Source organism: Carex rostrata, chromosome 12 (genome assembly GCF_964058835.1).
Source record: "Carex rostrata chromosome 12, lpCarRost1.2, whole genome shotgun sequence".
In the NCBI taxonomy this organism is placed as follows: Eukaryota; Viridiplantae; Streptophyta; class Magnoliopsida; order Poales; family Cyperaceae; genus Carex; species Carex rostrata.
Window position 1 is genome coordinate 9,466,401 of NC_135929.1, and position 18,738 is coordinate 9,485,138.

An 18,738-nucleotide genomic window follows, 5' to 3' on the forward strand; every position below is an offset into this window, starting at 1 on the left:
CCGCCATTCGGTGTTTCTTAAACAAATCTTTTCATTGGTCGAAATATTGTTATTTTTTAAGTTATTTTATTTACTTTGACAAATTTCAAAAGCAGAGGTGCCTTGTGCTCATGTGAAGTAGTGAACTTAATATTTATCGAACAGTCTATTGTTCATTTTATTTTCTTTTTTCGTGTGTACTAATTTCTCTTAACTACAAATGACAGTACTTTCCGATCTTCTTAAGATTTTCAATAACTTTTTGTTCCAATAGAATATATGGGAAATAATAAAATTTTCACGCAAGAATGAATTAATTGTATAACCACCTTAAGACTTATTGCTTGTTCTAAGGTACAAATCCAACTTCTAACTTCATTATAATGTGTTTCTTTTCAAATATTTCTTAATATTGCAGATCTGCTTGAAGAATGGGAAATCAGCCACTAAAGACAGAACTGGCTTTAGCTCCATCGAATGTTAACTTAAAAGGTATTCGGTGATATATCCATCTGATTCAAAATGTTTGAGACATTATGATCTCTGGAGTATATTTGAATTTAATTCTAAAGAAAACTACATTTGTATCGTACACAATTATACCAACAGAAAGTACTAGAATTTACAGCATGATAGATAGCTTGTAATTTGTGCAACTCAGGCTTTAATTTAGTAATTAGGAAGAACACATCCCCCCCGAAAGTTACAGGATATGATGTGCAATGCTATACCAGAATTTATTTGATATACATGATGCTAATAATTCAACCTCCTTTTATTCATTTCAGACTTGATGTCTCTCCCTCTTGCATGGTGCATGCATGGTTGTTGTGCTCTGCAGATTTATGGACTCTTGGTTCACCAAATTAAGTTGGTTAAAACATTCTAAGACTATTTGCTTAGTTTATTCTGGTAATTTTTGTAGCAATTAATGCGCCTTTGTGTGTTTCTGTGTGTGCTACCCCCACCACGTCCAATCGCATTATCACACTTATGCTAAATTACTATTTCTGATAATGTACTCTTGGACAAATTCCATATTTTTTTTCATACTACTATTTTTTTTTTTTAATGGTAATCTAGTCCTCTGTTGGCGGTTGACAATTCTTAGTATAACCACTTGGGATGTTTTTTTTTATTTGTGATGGTTGCCGGGTATTATATTGCCCAGACAACAATTGTATTAATAAAAGAACCACTTGGGATGATTGTAAGAAGAGAAGACATGATTGTTTGGATTTAAGGACTTCAACGTTAGTCTATTAATCATCACTATTGTATTTCCCAAGTTTTTCATATTGTGCACTATTTTATCAATATGTTATCTTTTTTTTAAAATAAAATTGCATCCATATTTAAGTACTCTGCTTTTTTCCATCCCTTCTTTTCCTTGGCAAATTTTCAATTGAAATGAAATCACCCCCCCCCCCCCCCCTCCCCCCCTCATCACATGAAACTAAAATTAATTACTCCTATCAATAACCTTTTTGGTGAATATATACATTACAAACATAATTTTACTTGTTGGATGAATGTCTGTTAAAATACGCAAATTGGAGATGCTATCTTGGGTACACGAAGCAAATCAGTGGCTCTATTCAATTTGCTAAAGAAGTTATCAACCAAAGCTGTTGCTTTGAATAGAATTGTGAAAAATAAGGGTAGAACGGTAATATAATATTTTATAAACTGGAAAAAAAAAAAAAGTCCGTTAGAAAATGATAGGTCGTGTGCTAAAAGGCCCAACATCAGCCCAATAATAGGAAGGGCCAATCTCAAAGACTAAATGTGGATTTGATGTGAGCTCAAATAAAATTTTATCATTTCTCTTGTAAAAGATAATGACTGTTGATATAAATTAATATATATCATTAAATCGGTTTTAACAGTTTAGATTCATCTCTAAAATCGATCCAATAAACCTCTTGTACTGGGCATTTTTATCTTAATATGTTTAATTTAAACTCAATTCAATCTAATTGAAAACTTGTGAAGGAGTACAATTGATTTATTTATCTTAAAAACTATCAGCTTTTGCCAGAAACTTGTTTTATACTAGAAAATAGAAAAAAATGATAAAAAAAATAATTTGTCAACAATTTCTGTTTAAACAAATGCGAAGATAATTTATCAGCCAGCAAGGCGAAAGTGTGCAAAATGCCCGGTACCACATGGTCCTGCAATAGTCACGCTAGGACTTTCTCCACACACCGAGCTAAACTAGCTAACTAGTGACAAGTCTAACCCCTTTTTATACCTAGGGTCCTAGCATTTTAAACTCCCATTTCGGGTCGTAAGGTAAGGCTAAAGACAGAGAACTTTCGGTCATCCATTAGGCCTTCTTCAACCTTATATGGATTCTAGCGGTGAACCTAGAATTATACCCCGTACCAATTCATCATGTCCTTAGCTTACTTACTGCTACACCTGTGGGTCCAGATCGTACAAAATAGAAGTACAAGCCTTTCCCTGGGGTCGTTGACTATCGGACAACAGTAAATACATCTCACCTTGCCTGGTGGGCCCTTGGGTGGATCTACACTTGTGCGGATGGTAGGCGGAAGTAAGTATTAAGCAAAACCTATCCATGAAAACTGTTCGGCTCCAAACTCCCAAAGGGGCGGTAGTTCACTTTCGAGTGAGGTGCCGTACGAGTCGGTGCTTTTGAGGACCTATCGCCTCTAGTATTATAGGCTTATGCCTAGTAGTTTCATGGTTGTTTAAATTAGAGTTGTTGTTGTTAATCAGTGTTGTTGAAGCAATACAACCAACAATAAGCACAAATTCAAGTAAAGCTCCAATATTTTTTACTTCTCCTAAATCTGCCCTTTCAAAATGTTATTCTGGTAGGTTGCGGGTTACCGATTCTGTGCCAAAGGGAGTATGGGCTTTAAGAACAATCTCTCATCTTCATAATGTTGAGTTTGATTACAATCAAATAAACCACTAATACAATATAATACAAGCATTTCAACACTTATATTCACATGTAGTTATGTATTTTAGCAACAAAAGATAGCATAGTGTGGTGGTAGTTGGCTTGCTTGATATCCAAGAGGTTCTTGTTAGAGTCACGCTCAAGGGGAAAATTTTTGGAGATTGGTATTTGTGCGTTTCAGCTGATGGTATGACTAGAATCAAACCGTTTTGGCCGAAATTTAACTATAATAGGACCATTTTGTCCGGGATTTGGCTGGAATCAGACCATTTTGGCAGATATTGGACGAAAAATTCATATACCGTGTAATTTGGCCTGAAATCTGATCGGTAGAATCCGATTCCAATTCCGATCTGCCGATTCCGGTCTGGAAAGGCCGATTTTTCCTTCTTTACTATATAGTAACTATATATTTTACTGGTAATGTAAATGACTTTGAATGGCAATTTAATCAGGTTTTTGGTCGTGCTGGGCTCAGCTGCTAGCCGGTTGTAGGTTGATTCGGGTCATCACCGGGTCAGGTCAGATTTTACTGGCAATTCACTTAACCCATCTGGTTGAAAAAAGAAAGACCCTTATTTATTACATTTACCTTTACCTTTAACTTTGTTTATTTTTTTATTTGATTTATACATTTATAGTTTTATATCCTTTTATTTATATGATGCAAGTTCGTTTGTAGTTCCTGAAAGTCTGTCCTTTATTACCATACCATTCCCAAGGATGAGCAGGAGCTAAAGTTAGAGTGCCAGAGGTCATCTCGACCAGTGAACCAGACACGCTCAGCTCCATGACAATCGAGAGTCACTAGACATGCTCAACAGAAAATTTAGCTTTATATATTCCAATGTTAATCTAAATGTGGAGCTAGCAGCAGGAAAGAAGAAGCGGTGCCATTGGTGTCACGCACTTAATCAACAATTGAGGGCATGAGAAGGAAGGGCGACACTTCAATTATCCAAAAATGCATGCAATTTAAGCTTGAGGACGAGCAATTCCTCAATCGGGGGTGACTGTTACTATCCCAAATTGGGTCTGAAGGCAGAAAGCGCAATTTTGAATTAGTCAATGCGCTGCTTGGAGAAGAAGGTCACTGGGGCAAAGGGGGTCAGGCTTGTGGCCAAGGATGATTTGAAGGACTGGGATGGTGTGTACTAAGTATTAACAGATGATTTGTGCCCCGACACTGGATTGCTAGGGCTTTCCCGGTAACTTCACTGAACTACGAATCACTAATACTACACACTGTGACAGTATCAGAATTTACCAAATATATACCCTACCTTAAACATGATGATATTTCGACTATGATATCTATGTACTTGCATTTTCTCTCTCTTTTATACTGCTATCTTCACTACAGCAGAAATACCCTTCTGCGACCGGCCAAATGGGTCGCAGATGGGTGAAGCACCGGTCGCAGAAGGTCTGAACCAGTCCCAGATGGCTGAAATGGGTCGCAGATGACCCGGTCGCAGTTGCTCCATCACTGATGACTGCCCTGCTGACGTCACCGGTCTCTGAAGGGTATGGCGCCGGTCGCAGATGACCCCTTCAGCGACCGATTAGATCCGTCCCTGATGTGACATGCTGACGTGGCTAGGACTTATCAGAGACCGACTGAGCGGTCACAGAAGGTTCCCATATGGGGTCGCAGAAGCGTATTATTTTTATTTTTATTTTTTTTGTTATTTTTTTTTATTTCCAATTGGTAAGAGCTGTAACAAACAAATATAATATTAAACCCATTCTATTCATATATTTTTCTCTCGTCTTAATTGGTACGAAACGTGACCTAGTGATGAAAACTCATATATTTGTTGTTTTAATTGGTACGTACTAAGAATTTAACATCAAATATCAAGTAATTCACAAACAATTCACAAAACAACATAAACATAAAATATCTAAAGTAGATTCAAACCAATCAATTACTATTAAAACAAGCAGATTCAATTTTAATTGACTACATATGTTGAACTTCCAGATTTATTATTCAAATATCTATGCATCAAATAACCTTACATAACTTAAATATATGTATGGGATTCATACATTGAACTGTACTTCAAATTCATATTTTTGTTTGGTGCATGAAATTTTCTTACAACTTTCTATTAGTGGAAACCGAAGAGCAATTTACACAAATAAATCTGGAAGTTTTAGCGGCCATTCATACTCATGAATCATATCATAATTGAAGTAAAAACCAGAATCAGTTTTATAACCAATGTATCCTAATTTAGTAATTTCACCAAAAAAAAAGTAAGCAGATTATGCTTAGCAAAAGTAAAACCTTTTCATCCAGGAAACAAATAAAGAACAAATTATAGCAATAAAATATTATGATGCAACACTTTGTCTTTTTGCCTACTACTAAAAAAGACAACCCGTTGTATTTCATGTCCGAGACTAATAACAGTTACATCATATAAGTATCTGTGCTCATAAGAAATATGTAGCATACCTATCTTTAACAGATCCTTGAAATTGGTAGTAGTCAGGGAAACCTTGCAACCTTGCACTCTCTCTTATAGTAAGTATCCTGTCTTGCTCAGGGTGTATTATGGGCTATACAGGTTAAAGGAACAAACATCAAATTTCAAATAGACCTTGGTTTTATTTTGGATAACATCACCAGGACAGTAAAGGTGGTACTGGTACAGTATGAGTACCTATGGTAACACTGTGTAGCAGCACTCATATATTTTTGCTTTTATTTTGCTTCACTTCCTTGGTTTTTATGGTTTAGTCCAGGTTTATTAATCAATTCAAGTCTAATGAGAATCTAGTAAGCTTTACAGTTTTCCTGAACCAACAGCACAAATATTTTTGTTCCCACACAATTCAGCTACAACACATATTAATTATCAGGTATGGGGCATTATGCATCATCCCATGCAAAATCGAGATTAAAATTGTGACTTGAAAGAGTGTTGGTGTTTGTACCATGCAATGACAGTTGGGTAAAGTCAGCACTGTCGACACAACCTCATCCCACCATAACTGAGCATAAGGTCTGCAAAACATTGTCCATAAATATAATGTATAATGATAGTAGCAAAGCTCTCACCTCAATGACTTGCCATCTTCATAATTTAGGGCATACTCAGGTACCTAAGAGGAAACGAGTAGATATTAGTGTAAATTTGTAATGAGGCTAAACTCAGACCCCTATTTTGGTAAGCCATTCCAACTGGAAAATACCAGTCCAGAGCAGTGGCAACCTACTACACACTGGCAATTCAAAAAACTGGATCTGATTTATTGCCAAAAGCTAAGGTATTAACACTTGGAGGTATCAACACATGGATTGGCAATACAAAGGTCAATACTAGCAATATTAATGTAAGGTTATTTGATGTAACTGTTATTAGTCTGTACCATTCAACCTAAGCAAGTATGAAGAACATACCTACAGGCTACAGCACCCTTACAATAAAAAAAACCCAAACTGAAACATTCTTAAAACTGACATGAAAACAGATTTTAAGCACAAAAGACCCTGAAAAACATAAGATTCACATAGTTTAAAAAACAAATCTAATTCACTATGATAGATAATTTTAATCCGTTCATTTTTCAATCACTTGATCTAGTATAAATGTCAGATTAGGAGAGTTTATGGGTCAGGCAGGACCCAGTAATTAATCAACTCTTTGGGGTTAACATTATAAGAGTATGACCAACTCCAAAAGGTCATGAATGTTTAGACTTTTGACCCATGCTGAAAGTTATATTATACCCTTTACAGATCACCACATAATTCGTATGTTGAAAAAGAAATGGAAGAAATATTATTAATCTACTCTTTCTTTTATACAATAATTTTACTAAGCATGTAGACAATGCACACAAACATGCAACTTAGAAAACACTATTAAGACACAAATAAGCATCAGATTAGTCAACATATAGACTCAACCCCCAAAACCAAATGTTGAAATTAAAAAGAACTTTACTGGTACAGGAAAAGGATAAAAAGCACTTTACTGGTACCAGTCAATAATACAAAGGAAAAATAAAAAGTTCACTTTACTGGTACACGAAAGGGTAACAAGACCTAGAATCTGAAATTAAATAGAGCACTTTACTGTACTAGAGATGAACCGCTGTATCACTGCAGAGCCAGAACCAGAGATGAACTGCTGCACTTTACTGTACCAGAGACAAAATCGATTAAAATCGTGTAATAGCTAGAAATCGTGTAATAGATAGATTTGATCAGATCGCAAAAACCAGGCACAAAATCGATTAAAATCAACAAAAAAAAATGAATTACAAAGGAGGCAAATTAACCTTGACAGTGAAATCGTGTAATAGCTAGAAAGGGATCAAACCTTGACAGTGAAATCGTGTAATAGCCAGACAGGAGAAGAGGAAAGAGCATTCCCAGCAGTGGAGGACAGTAAACGGCCGGTGGTCGATGCGTTCCCAGCAGTGGAGGCGGAGAGGAGGAGAGGAGGAGAGGAGAACGACGACTACCAAAGGAGAAGAGAAAACGACGGCTACCGGAGGAGAGGAGAACGACGGCTTCCGATTTTTCAGCGGTGCTCTTCCATTTTTGCGGCGCTGAGCTTTTTTTTTTTTCGCTAACCTAACACAAAATGCGGGAGAGGAGGTGTGGCGCGTGTATTTTCGGGGGATCCTTCTGGGACCGGGCCAAATGGGTCCCAGAAATGTGTCCGCGCCGGTCCCAGAAGGCTGGATGCCAAATCCGTCCCCGACGGTTTTATTTTATTTTATTTTTTTGTTTTTCAGGAGTTCATCTGCATCCGGCGTACAGACCGGTCTCAAAATCCGGTCCCAAATAGATAGTTTTGCTGTAGTGCTTGTTCAGTAACTCTACCATGGGTATTTTGCATCACCGATCACTGTAAACGGCGTTTGCTCGTATTAATCTGACTGTGGTCATTAATTCACCATCTCACTACAACGCGGGGACCACGCTGTCAGAAAAGTAGACAGAATAAGAGAAGCTGGAGAGCACCGGGGCAGGGTCACTGACGATCTGTTAATACAGATCAGCTCCTAAGTGGTGATTTGTATGTCCATGTGGCATGCCACAGTTAAATAGTAAAATCTAGATTACCAAATCTTAACTAAATTTTGCATATTTCGAAAGGTTGATTGTTGTATGGTTTTAGATTATGCAATTGAATTAGAATTGTAGCCGTTGTAATGTGGTTTCTTTGCGAAAAGAAAATATCAACTTTTGTAGCTGTCATAACTTTTTCCCTTTTTCATTATAAATTAAATAATAATTATAATATAATTAGTAAACTGTAACAAGCATTCTAGTGCTACACAATGTGGCTAGTCATCTTTAGTGTCAATAAAACAAACCAAAAATTTTAGTGGACAACTACTAACTTTTTATCTTGTTCTTCTCTGATATGATATACACAATTATCCTAAAATTTGGGAACACACAACAGTCGTTCTGGTAAACATAAAACGGCTCTATACTATAGATGTATAATTCCGCTTCTAATTTAAATGCCTATATAAATGAGCCTGTTCTATTGCAACTTCAGAAGCCAAGTTCTCAGACAAATCACTTAAGAAGTCAAGCAATTCAGAAAAATAAATCATCCACATATGTACTATCAAATCAGTTGGTTCATGTAAGTCATCTGGCTGAGTGGGTTGCTGTAGTTAACTGTTTCAGTAATGGAATGGGCTTAAACAGCCTTTTTTTATTTTTTTAAATTATCATTTATCCCAATATACTTCACATGTGATTCCTTTGCATATGCCTTGAGACAATGATATCTTTGTACTTGCATTTTCTCTCTATTTTCGACTGCTATCTTGTTCAGTACCTCTACCATGGGTATTTTGCATCACCGATCACTGTAAATGGCGATTGCTCGTATTAATCTGACCATGGTCATTAATTCACCATCTCACTACAATGCGGGGACCACACTGTCAGAAAAGGAGACAGAAAGGAGAAACTGGAGAGCACCGGAGCAGAGTTTGGCGATCTGTTAATAAATATCACCTTCTAATTGCTGATTTGTATGTCGATGTGGCGCGCCCCGTTTAAATTGGAAAATATCAACTTTTGGCCGTCGTATTTTTTCTTTTCTTTTTTCATTATAAATTAAATAATAATTATAATATAATTACTAAACTGTAACAAGCATTCTAGTGCTACACAATGCGGCTAGTCATCTTTAGTGTCAATAAAACAAACCAAAAAATTTAGTGGACAACTAGCTACTAACTTTTTATCTTGTTCTTCTCTGATATGATAAACACAATTATCCTAAAATTTGGGAACACGCAACAGTCATCTGGTAAACATAAAACGGCTCTATACTATAGATGTATTAATTCCGCAACAGATTTAACTGCCTGTATAAATGAGCCTGTTCTATTGCAACTTCAGAAGCCAAGTTCTCAGACAAATTACTTAAGAAGTCAAGCAATTCAGAAAAATAAATGATCCACATATATACTATCAAATTAGTTGATTCATACAAGTACTTGAGTGAATTCAGAGAAATGTGGACGAATTGTTTCCAAATTCAAAGAAGCATTTGCTATGAGCAGAATTTCGGTGAAATATAGGTTGTAAGAATAATCCATTATTTTGCAAAAGAAGTTACTGATGAGGATTAGTAACAAAAGATGTTAATAATAAGAACACTAATTAAATAAGAATATAATGAACAGAAAGACAGCCAACAATTTAATTATTTTCCATAAGTAGATGTGCGCTTCCCTTAACCAGGGGCAGAGGCCTTTTTTGTATTTATATATGATTTTCTATGTAAATTTAGAGTAAATAGGTATTGTAAAAGTGACCTCCATTTTCATAGAAATTTTTTATATGATTGATCCTCATATGTGTTTGACGCCCTCTGCCCCTGCCAGCTTGACAACCTTAGATACAAAGTTGAACATAAATATCATGGCTGTTGTGTTAAAAGAACAATAATGTGAAAATTAAGCTAAACAAAAAAATATATCAAAATTAAAATATTGGAGAAAACCCACAATATATTGTATACCTTTATTTGGCGATTCTAGTTTACGCAACCTTGTTTGGAGTTCACTGAAGTTCTATCGTTAGAGTCCCTCGCTAAGTTTTTGAATGAGGAGCATTCCTTTTTTTTCATTGGCATTCGATTCTCGAGCTCCCTCTCTGCTGCACCTCATCTGTTTTACTGGCTACATCAAAGAGGAAGTAATACTGGACTGTGTGGACATTTTTTCCTTTTAAGGAAGGCAGTGCAAATACAGAGGGAAAGAAAACAAATATTAATTATAGTGTGATTAAATTTTCATATGCAATGCACATGCATTAATTATTTGATATAATACATGGGAATTTTAGTAATAGATCAAGTGTTTTACCATGAAAGGTTAAAAAAAAAAAAATTTGAACAAGTTTGTTGCTCTCAATTTCATATAGTTGTCATGATATTAGTTAGGTAGGAAACATAATTAGAATGATCAAAGCATTCAAGTATGTACCATTTTTCAAATGAGAGTATATAACTATTTCACATGTTATCGTAAGTCGGATATCTTAAAATCTATGAAGGTTGAGCTACATAGCACATGAGAACATGATCTGAAAATAAAACAACACAAAACTGATATAAAAAAATATATAGAAGTATTGGAGAAAACCAACAATAGTACTCCTTTACCAAGTTTTTCTATTCCATCTCTATATAACTCAGCAACTAGGTCATTTATGGTTCTTGAAATTATGTCGTTTATTACCATACTATTCCCAAGGACGAGCAGAAAAAGAAAACTGGAGTTGCCATAGGTCATCCCAATATACTTCACATGTGATTCTTTTGCATATGCCTTGAGACAATGTATTTCAGGCAGTATTCAAATTTAGCGCTCTGTGAAAAGAAAACCTCAAGTTATGTAGCTGATGCATTTTTCTCTTATTTCATTCTAAATTAACTTATAATTATAATATAATGTAAATGTAAGAAAACATTCGATCTGGTAAGAATCAATCTTTGGTCTAGTTGTGAATTCGAAATCCGAATAGAAGTTCTTTATAAACAATAAATGAAAACATTCTGGTGCTGCACAATGCTGCTAGTCATCTTCTGCGTCAATAAAGAAAATTAAAAAATTTAGCTGACAACTCTGAACTTTTTATATTGTTCTTCTGATATGCATGATCTACACATAAAACGGCTCTATACGTGTATTAATTCAACAACAATAGTACAGTCTAATTCAAGGGCAGAGTCATACTTTCTGACTATAGAGTGAAACGTGAATGAGAATCAATCATATAAAATTTTTATGGTGCAAATGATGGTCAATTTATGGTATCTCTAACATTTTACTCCAAAATATACAAAAAAATAATGTATAAGTATACAAGCTAGAATGGGATAGTATCTGTGAGGGTAAAAATTGACTATCCATGAGAGTATACTGACATAAGGGTATTTTTTCTATATGCAACGGTAATATCCGTGATGGTATACCCTGTCACGATATATATAATTTTTTTGAAATAAAATGAAGATCAATTAATCCCATTCTCTCTTAATTGCCCCGCCCCTGGTCTAATTTAAGTGGTTATCTACATGAGCATGTTATGTTGTAACTTCAGAAGCCAAGGTTCTCAGACAAATCCGAAGAGGCTAAGCAATTCACAAATAAACAAACAAACAAAAAACGAAACTCCACAATGAACTATCAAATCAGTTGGTTCATATATGTACTCAAATGAAAGAGAAATGTGGCCAAAGTACTTTCCTAAATTCAAAGCAACATTTGCTACGAGCAGAATTTCTGTGAAGTATAGCTTGTAAGATAACCCAATTATTATGTAAAAAATTAAGTTAATGATGAAGTGATGAGGATAGTAAGAAAATAAAATTATAAGAACACTAAATTATAATATACTAGAGAGAGAGCCAACAATTTAATCGTTTCCAATACAGAGTATAACATATATATACATAGCATATATATTAAAGATTATCAAATAGTGTGTGTGTGTGCACGCGCAGTGGCAGAGCCACACAGATTCAAAGAGGCACTTGGTTCCCCAACTCTTTTAAAGTTTCAAACATATGCTTCTATTTATATGCTTTTTTAGAAAAAAAAAACTATAGAAATATACTTAAGATATAAAAAATTATAAAATTATGCCTCAATCAAATTTTTTCCAAAAATGTGTTAAAATTTTAATGATTTTCCCAGAAAAAAATATAAAAATATAAGAAACAAAATCCCAAATTGTGTTATAAAGCTATGCCTCACTCTAAAATTTTACTCCTCTCATGCCCCAATATGTGTGATGATCAAAAGTCTCAAACCAAAGATCCATAAAAGAAACTATGCACTGTGGGCTTCATTTGATAAGTCAAAACCCCTGATTAGGAAGCCTTAAAATGATCAAATTGAGAATTGTAAGGTGCATGCAAATTAGATTCTAATAATTCAATATAACGTTGCACTAATTTTAAAACGAGTTTGCACCAATTTTACTGTATGGAATGATCACAATCAAAGCCCCAAAACGGAAAAGGATAAAAGGCCTGAAAACGTTTATATATATAGGCCAGTAAGTACCGTCTATTTGGGCCTCAGAGTACCAATATTAATTATCAGTGATCAATTTATCATATATGCATTGCCCATGCGTTAATTATGTCATATGTGTAATAATAGCTGAAGTATCTTACTTATAAAAATGCGACAAGTTTCTGCTCTCAATTCCTCGTCATTGTCATGATATTAGTTAGGTAGAAAACATAATTAGAATGATCTAAGTATTCAAGTATGTATCATTTCTCAAGTGGAGTATATATATATACTATTTCACATGTTATCATAAGTCTGATATCTTAAAATTTATGAAGGTTGAGCTACATAGCACTAATTAAGATCATACTTCTTGCGTAAAGAACAACATTCTGAAAATTAAGCTACACAAAACATATATGAAAATTAAAAATATTGGAGAAAACCAACAATAGTACACCTTTACTAAACTTTTCTATTCCATTCCTGATGAACTTAACAACAAGTTCGTTTGTAGTTTCTGAAATTTTGTCGTGTATTATCATATCATTCCCATGGATATATGAGAATGAACTAAAATTCAAAGTTGCTAGAGGTCACCTCGACCAGTATACCAGACAATGAAAAAGTTGTACGAGAGCAAACTACACAATGGCAATGACATCCCTACTCTCGCTGCATGCATCTCTTGCATGCTAGCAGTATATTTATAATTCAATCTTTTTATTACATGTAACTAGTTCAAGTTGGTAGAGTGTTTTTAAGTTTGAAAATTATAATTTAATACTTTATGTTATTGCTATTGTCAATTTATTTATTTTTAATTTGAAACACAGAAATCTGTGTATGTGATGATGGTTTAGAGTTGCTCGACCTTGGAAAAGCTGAAATAAAAATTAAAGAATTTTTAGCAAATGAGGAATGCACTCGTGAGGGTATCGAGCAGCTCAAAGCCTCGCCTTCATTGTATGAATTTTTTTCTTAAAAATTCCATATTTTAGTAAATTCATTATATATATATAGCATAGCATTTTTTTAATTATGCATTTCTCGTGCATTTCTAGAATCAATTCATTTCATTGCTGTGGTTAGATGTTGACACCAAAAGAAGAATTAAAGCAGCAGTATCAAGATTTGAGTATCATAATACTAGGTTATTACTAATAACTTGTAGTTACCTGTATGATTTCAACATCTATAAATTCATTTACGGCTGTCTCGCTTTAAATATTATTTTTTAATTTTATTTTAGTCATATGCCGGAGACAATGGTTGCATCGGTGATATATTTGGTTACCAAGAGGTCAAACAAAAAGATGCCGTTAAAATGTTATCTTTAATTTGATATATTTGATTGGGTGAGTATCTTAGTTAGTTACAAGTAGGTGAAGAATAGTATCTTCACAATGGGTTGCACTTTGAAGCTCGGATCGAACAGTCACTTTATTAGACAGTGTAATTAAAATATCAGTAAAACATCAAAATTAAACATATTTGAAATATATCATATTTTTAGATTGAGAATATAAGATAGAGGAGATAACTAATTAACTAAGGACACATCTCATAGATATTTTCCTCTGATAATTAATTCCGTTTGCTTTTCAAAATAAGATAATTAATTCGGGTTACTCACATCTTTCCACTAATATAAGGTCACTACAATCCATATTAACAAGCTATATTCAGAGGCGGACCTCAGATATAATCAAAGGTGGCTAAGCCATCTTTATGATTTTAAAATTTGAATTATATGTATAGGAATTTAATTGAATTTAATTTTTTTTTTAACTTTTTATATAGCCTACCCACTCTCAATACATAACATATGTTTAGTTGTAGCCTAGTGATTAAAGCTCTATTTTATAGTTAAGAAGTCTTTGGGTTCAAATTTCACTCATCACAATTGTATATTTTAATTTTCAGCCAATTCACCACAATTGTATATTTTAATTTTCAGTCTCCCCTATTACAATTTTCTAGTTCCGCCCCTGAGTGTATTTTGTAAGAATTTATATATGGTCCTATTATGAAATTTGAGTGTTTATGTGCAAAAATATAACAATCACCAAGCAGAGATCCCAAAAGAAAGCCGCCAGTGTAGAAGTAAAGAAGAAGTTTGAAACAAGAGTAGAAAAAAAATAACGAACAAATTAGAGAAAATAAATTGATATAAAGGTTATATATACTAATGTTGTTGCATAGATACGGGTACGGATATATCGGATACGATACAAATACGGCGATACGACATTTTTTAAAAACCTAGGATACGATACGGTTATTATATATATTATTTTTTTTATTATTTTATTAGTGGTCACACTTGTTTCAAAACTACAAAAAAATATATATATATAAATCCTACATACAAAAAAATAAATATGTTGGTGAAATAAACATTTTATTTAGAGAATAAACAAACATTTGAAAAAAATATATACATGTTTGTTTTCCGTCTGCGCTGTTAGATTGCTTCCTGCGCATGACTAAATTGAAATGGTCTTTGATAAATCATTCAATCTCCTGTTCAAAGAAAAGATTTCAAGTGGGCCAAGAATGTAGACTAGTGTGTAGCAGGTTATTATTACACATTTCTACGTAAGATTTAGCATCATGTTTTTTGGGAAGGGCACAAAGTAACGCAGCCAATATCTCCAAGCAACACGTGGTGGGACTCTTGAGTTACACATTTGTCTTCCGCTCCGGAGCTTACATCAATAGTCCCACGAGAGTAAATAAAATAGAGTTAGGTCATATTTATTAGATCTCTAGAATGTTGACGTTTTATTTTTGTTGAATGCTTTATTGCAGAGCTGGTGGGTAACAGCGCAGGTCAATCAGTAAATCCAAAATTTCCAACAGCGGCCCAAATTGTAAGAAGAACCGGGAAAACCGAACTAAAATAATCAAAGCGAACTTAAAACCGAAGTTGGAAAATCCAACCGAACCGACTGAACTAAAATAGCAAACCGAATTAAAACCGAACCATTTAAACCGATTTAAACTTCGGTTTGTTTGGTTGAACCGAACTTTCTCAAAAATCAAAACTCAATACATCTATAATACTCAATTTAAACTTTGGTTTTGATTAATGAACCAATTTAAACTTTGGTTTTGATTAATGAACCAAAATAATACTAGAAGTCTTGACCCTATCAATAAAATCGATCGGTTCGGTTTAATCGGTTTTGAGAAATCAAAACCGAACCGAACCATTTAAACCGAACTAAGTCACACAATCAACTGAACCGAACCAATTCAACCGAACAACCGAACCATTTAAACCGAATCTTACCGGTTCGGTTCAAAACCAAATAAACCGAACCATTTGAACACCCCTACGGAGAACCCTATCCGACCGTGGAATGGACCCCACAGGTGAAACTGCAGCGCAGAGACACACCACGTGGAATGGACCCCACAGGCACAAGAACACCCCGCGGAATTATTGACACGGTTCTCAAACGTCAAACCTCATATAAATTTCAATTTATGTAGACTATATATATATCGTCCATCTTATTAAGTTTCTTGGAAACTTCTCCAATGTTTCATTCATTGGATGTTGAAACTTCTGAGAAGTACGTAATTGTAACTGTCAGGAAGCTCATGAATACAAACTTTGGTGGCGAAATTATCAATGTAATAATCATTGTTAATGAACAACAATTAAAAATTATAGTACAAATTTATGCTTCACATTAAATTTTTGACGAATAACTCTCTTTCTCTCTCTTTTTTTAAGAGGAAAATCTATTTTATCATGACTTGAATTATTAATATATACCAATATTTTTCATAATTTCATCTAAAATTATAAGAATGGATTCAATTTTAATCTGATAGCATGCATCCAAATTTGAATGTTAACCATTCCATGGACAGTGTTTACTAAATTATATTTTAATTTTTTCTCAAACAAATTATAATGAAATTGTAAAATACTAATTTTTGCTATTTTTGAAACGATTTTTTTTTACAATTTTTATGATTTATTAAAGATGGTAAAAAATGACTTGAAAGTAAAAGAAAATTGCAAAAATTTTAGGCTATTTTTTTGCAATCTTTCATAATTTTAAAAAAATAGTAAAACAAATTCAAGAATAATAAAAATTAGTATTCTACAAGTTCATTATATAACTAATTTATTAAATTACTTAGATCGGAGTTTGAAATTTATCTGATAGGTTTTAGAGACCATAGCACGGAAAACCTTATACTATTCATAGCACCTAATAAGTCTTACTCCATTTTTATTTATATTCATTATTTAATATATTTTACTACAAATAACCAAGGTTTTGACTTTTTTTAAAAATTCCCAAACCGCAAGAAATTCTTGCAGTTTGGGATTTTCTTTTTTGCACTATGAAAACCCCGTTGCACTATATCTCTTTGAATTTTGAAAAAAAAAATTATCGTGTAAAGGACATATATTGAACAATCATAGATAATTTCAATGATATTTGAATAATAAATGAAATCATAATCTATTAAAAAAATAAACAAACATACACAATAAATAGTAAATGCATTTTAAAATAATTATATGGATAATTCTTGAATAATCTCTTGGGCTTTTGAGAAAAACTAAACTCGGTCGTTGTATGTATACCTTTGATATAAAACTTAAATTGAATTTTTGAAGTACTAAACGATGTTTTTTTGCAATTATGATTCCGTCGAATGGCCAGGAATGGTCCTCGGGGCAAAATTCGAATCCATCTCGTCCCCTCTTTCCAAATTGGGGTCATACACGCAAATTTGACTTTCTTCTTGAACTACGTAGAGGGGTTTTCACTCATTTAAATGTCAATTCAAAAATCGTTAGTAGACATTTAAATCCACTAATTAAAAACTGATTAAATCTTAATTAAATATATAAAAGAGTACTACTATGTTCTAATTGAATATGACATTGCAAAGCCAATGACGTTTGATTTGTTCTTGTAACCTATTAACATATCCATTTTCAAAACATATATGTTTTTATATCCATTTTCATAAACTATTAACCATTTCATTTAGTGGCAAAGACATATGGTCTCTATGTGAGAGATTATTAGTACAAAATTCAGATGAAGAAAATTATTTGTTGTAATAACAATGATATTAAAAAGTTAGTGGATTGGCCTTCAACTTTACTCAAAAATTGATTACCAGACAATTTAAATTTTGCAATGTCTTACTTAAAAAAAAATTGATAATGTAAATCAACAAAAACTTGTACCCGTTCTAAAAAAAAATCACAAAGAAATGAAGCATAAATTAGGAGAAAGTCCAACCATTCAAGTACATAGCATAAATGGTCTTTATGTCACAACAAAAAGAACATAACTAGATAAAAAACAAAGCTTCATGAAAAAAACAATACATACTTCAATAGAGAATTACAATGAATAATTAAAAAAGTAAACCAAAAAAATTAACTCTGTCACAAAAAAATAAACTAAAAAAATCACAAATTTATAAAAATTGTGATTTACTTGGGCCGCAATGTGAAATGGCAGCACCATTATTGTGGCTTGGGTAAATCTCGAAAAACCAACTTCAAAACAGTTTATTTAAATATATTTGTTTAATCATTTTTAGAAATAGAAAGAAAAATAATAATTTCAATATGTTAGAAAGAACATCAAACGAATAGATAAATTATCTTATAATTTAGATGTACTAGGACTTCGAAACATTTTTCAGGCATGATTTTTCTAATTGTAAAAAATATTAAACTAATTTTCAGAGTGTTATTCGAAAAATAAAATAACAATGTATAAGATCTGAATTATTGATTGCGGTTCGAAGATCACTTCTAACTAAATAAAAAAAATTATTAGCAACATGATGGAATTGAATAAGAAAAAAAGAAAAGAAAAAAGAGGCTCCATCTTCTTCATCTTGACATCTAAACTGAAACCCTTAGCTTCCCTCAAAAGCTTCTCTATCAAGTATATATTTTATTCCAAAACACAAAGTTTGACCTTGTCTCTTTTAAAAAATAGGTACCAATGTTTTAAGGCCTTATAAAAAACGAAGGCATCCAGAAAACAGGGATAAACTAGAGGATATTCATCTGTAACAGTAATTGATTTCATTGTATTTGAAAGAGGAGATACAATCTGCTTTAAATAGAGACTATTGTATTTAACTGGATTAACTAAACAAAGGTAAAAATAACCCCACAGCTAACTATGCATAAATCAGCCTTGGTTAGGCGTCTGTGAATATTTCAATATTCTGGTAAATGAGAAGGTTCCAATTCTATTAGCTTGTTTGCCTTAAAAAAACAATTT

The 18,738-nt window shown here is 33.1% G+C and overlaps 2 protein-coding genes and 1 long non-coding RNA gene across 7 annotated transcripts in view; 1 reads left to right on the forward strand and 2 right to left on the reverse strand.

Moving 5' to 3' along the window:
* The window catches only part of LOC144563129 (putative disease resistance protein RGA4), a 38,331-nt gene extending 34,940 nt beyond the window's left edge, over positions 1–3,391 (forward strand). For 3 of the 5 annotated variants that reach the window (XM_078312529.1, XM_078312528.1, XM_078312527.1), the window contains 2 exons: positions 398–471; positions 768–1,108. In XM_078312529.1, coding sequence (XP_078168655.1) covers positions 398–429 — 32 coding nt within the window. In that variant the 3' untranslated portion in view covers positions 430–471; positions 768–1,108. Of the gene's footprint in view, positions 1–397; positions 472–767; positions 1,110–3,372 lie in introns of those variants that run through there. The other 2 variants (XM_078312526.1, XM_078312525.1) reach the window with 2 other exon arrangements.
* Positions 1–18,738, reverse strand: part of LOC144563132 (uncharacterized) — a 57,852-nt gene that overhangs the window by 12,154 nt on the left and 26,960 nt on the right. The window lies entirely within an intron of this gene.
* LOC144563491 (DNA (cytosine-5)-methyltransferase CMT2-like) lies at positions 5,245–7,720 on the reverse strand. The gene is made up of 5 exons (XM_078312975.1): positions 7,258–7,720; positions 7,012–7,075; positions 5,991–6,034; positions 5,867–5,936; positions 5,245–5,488 (listed from the first exon to the last, which is right to left on the reverse strand). The coding sequence occupies exons 1-5, from the start codon at positions 7,305–7,307 to the stop codon at positions 5,363–5,365; spliced, it is 354 nt and encodes a 117-aa protein (XP_078169101.1). The 5' UTR covers positions 7,308–7,720; the 3' UTR covers positions 5,245–5,362.

Bases quoted from the DNA above. Each gene is read 5' to 3' on its own strand.
- LOC144563491 (XM_078312975.1), bottom strand. From the start codon at position 7,307: ATGCTCTTTCCTCTTCTCCTGTCTGGCTATTACACGATTTCACTGTCA. The intron at 7,076-7,257 runs GTTTGATCCCTT...TCTCTGGTACAG, and splicing joins TACACGATTTCACTGTCAAG to TAAAGTGCAGCAGTTCATCT. The intron at 6,035-7,011 runs GTAAAGTGCTCT...GTTTCCTCTTAG, and splicing joins AGCGGTTCATCTCTAGTACA to GTACCTGAGTATGCCCTAAA.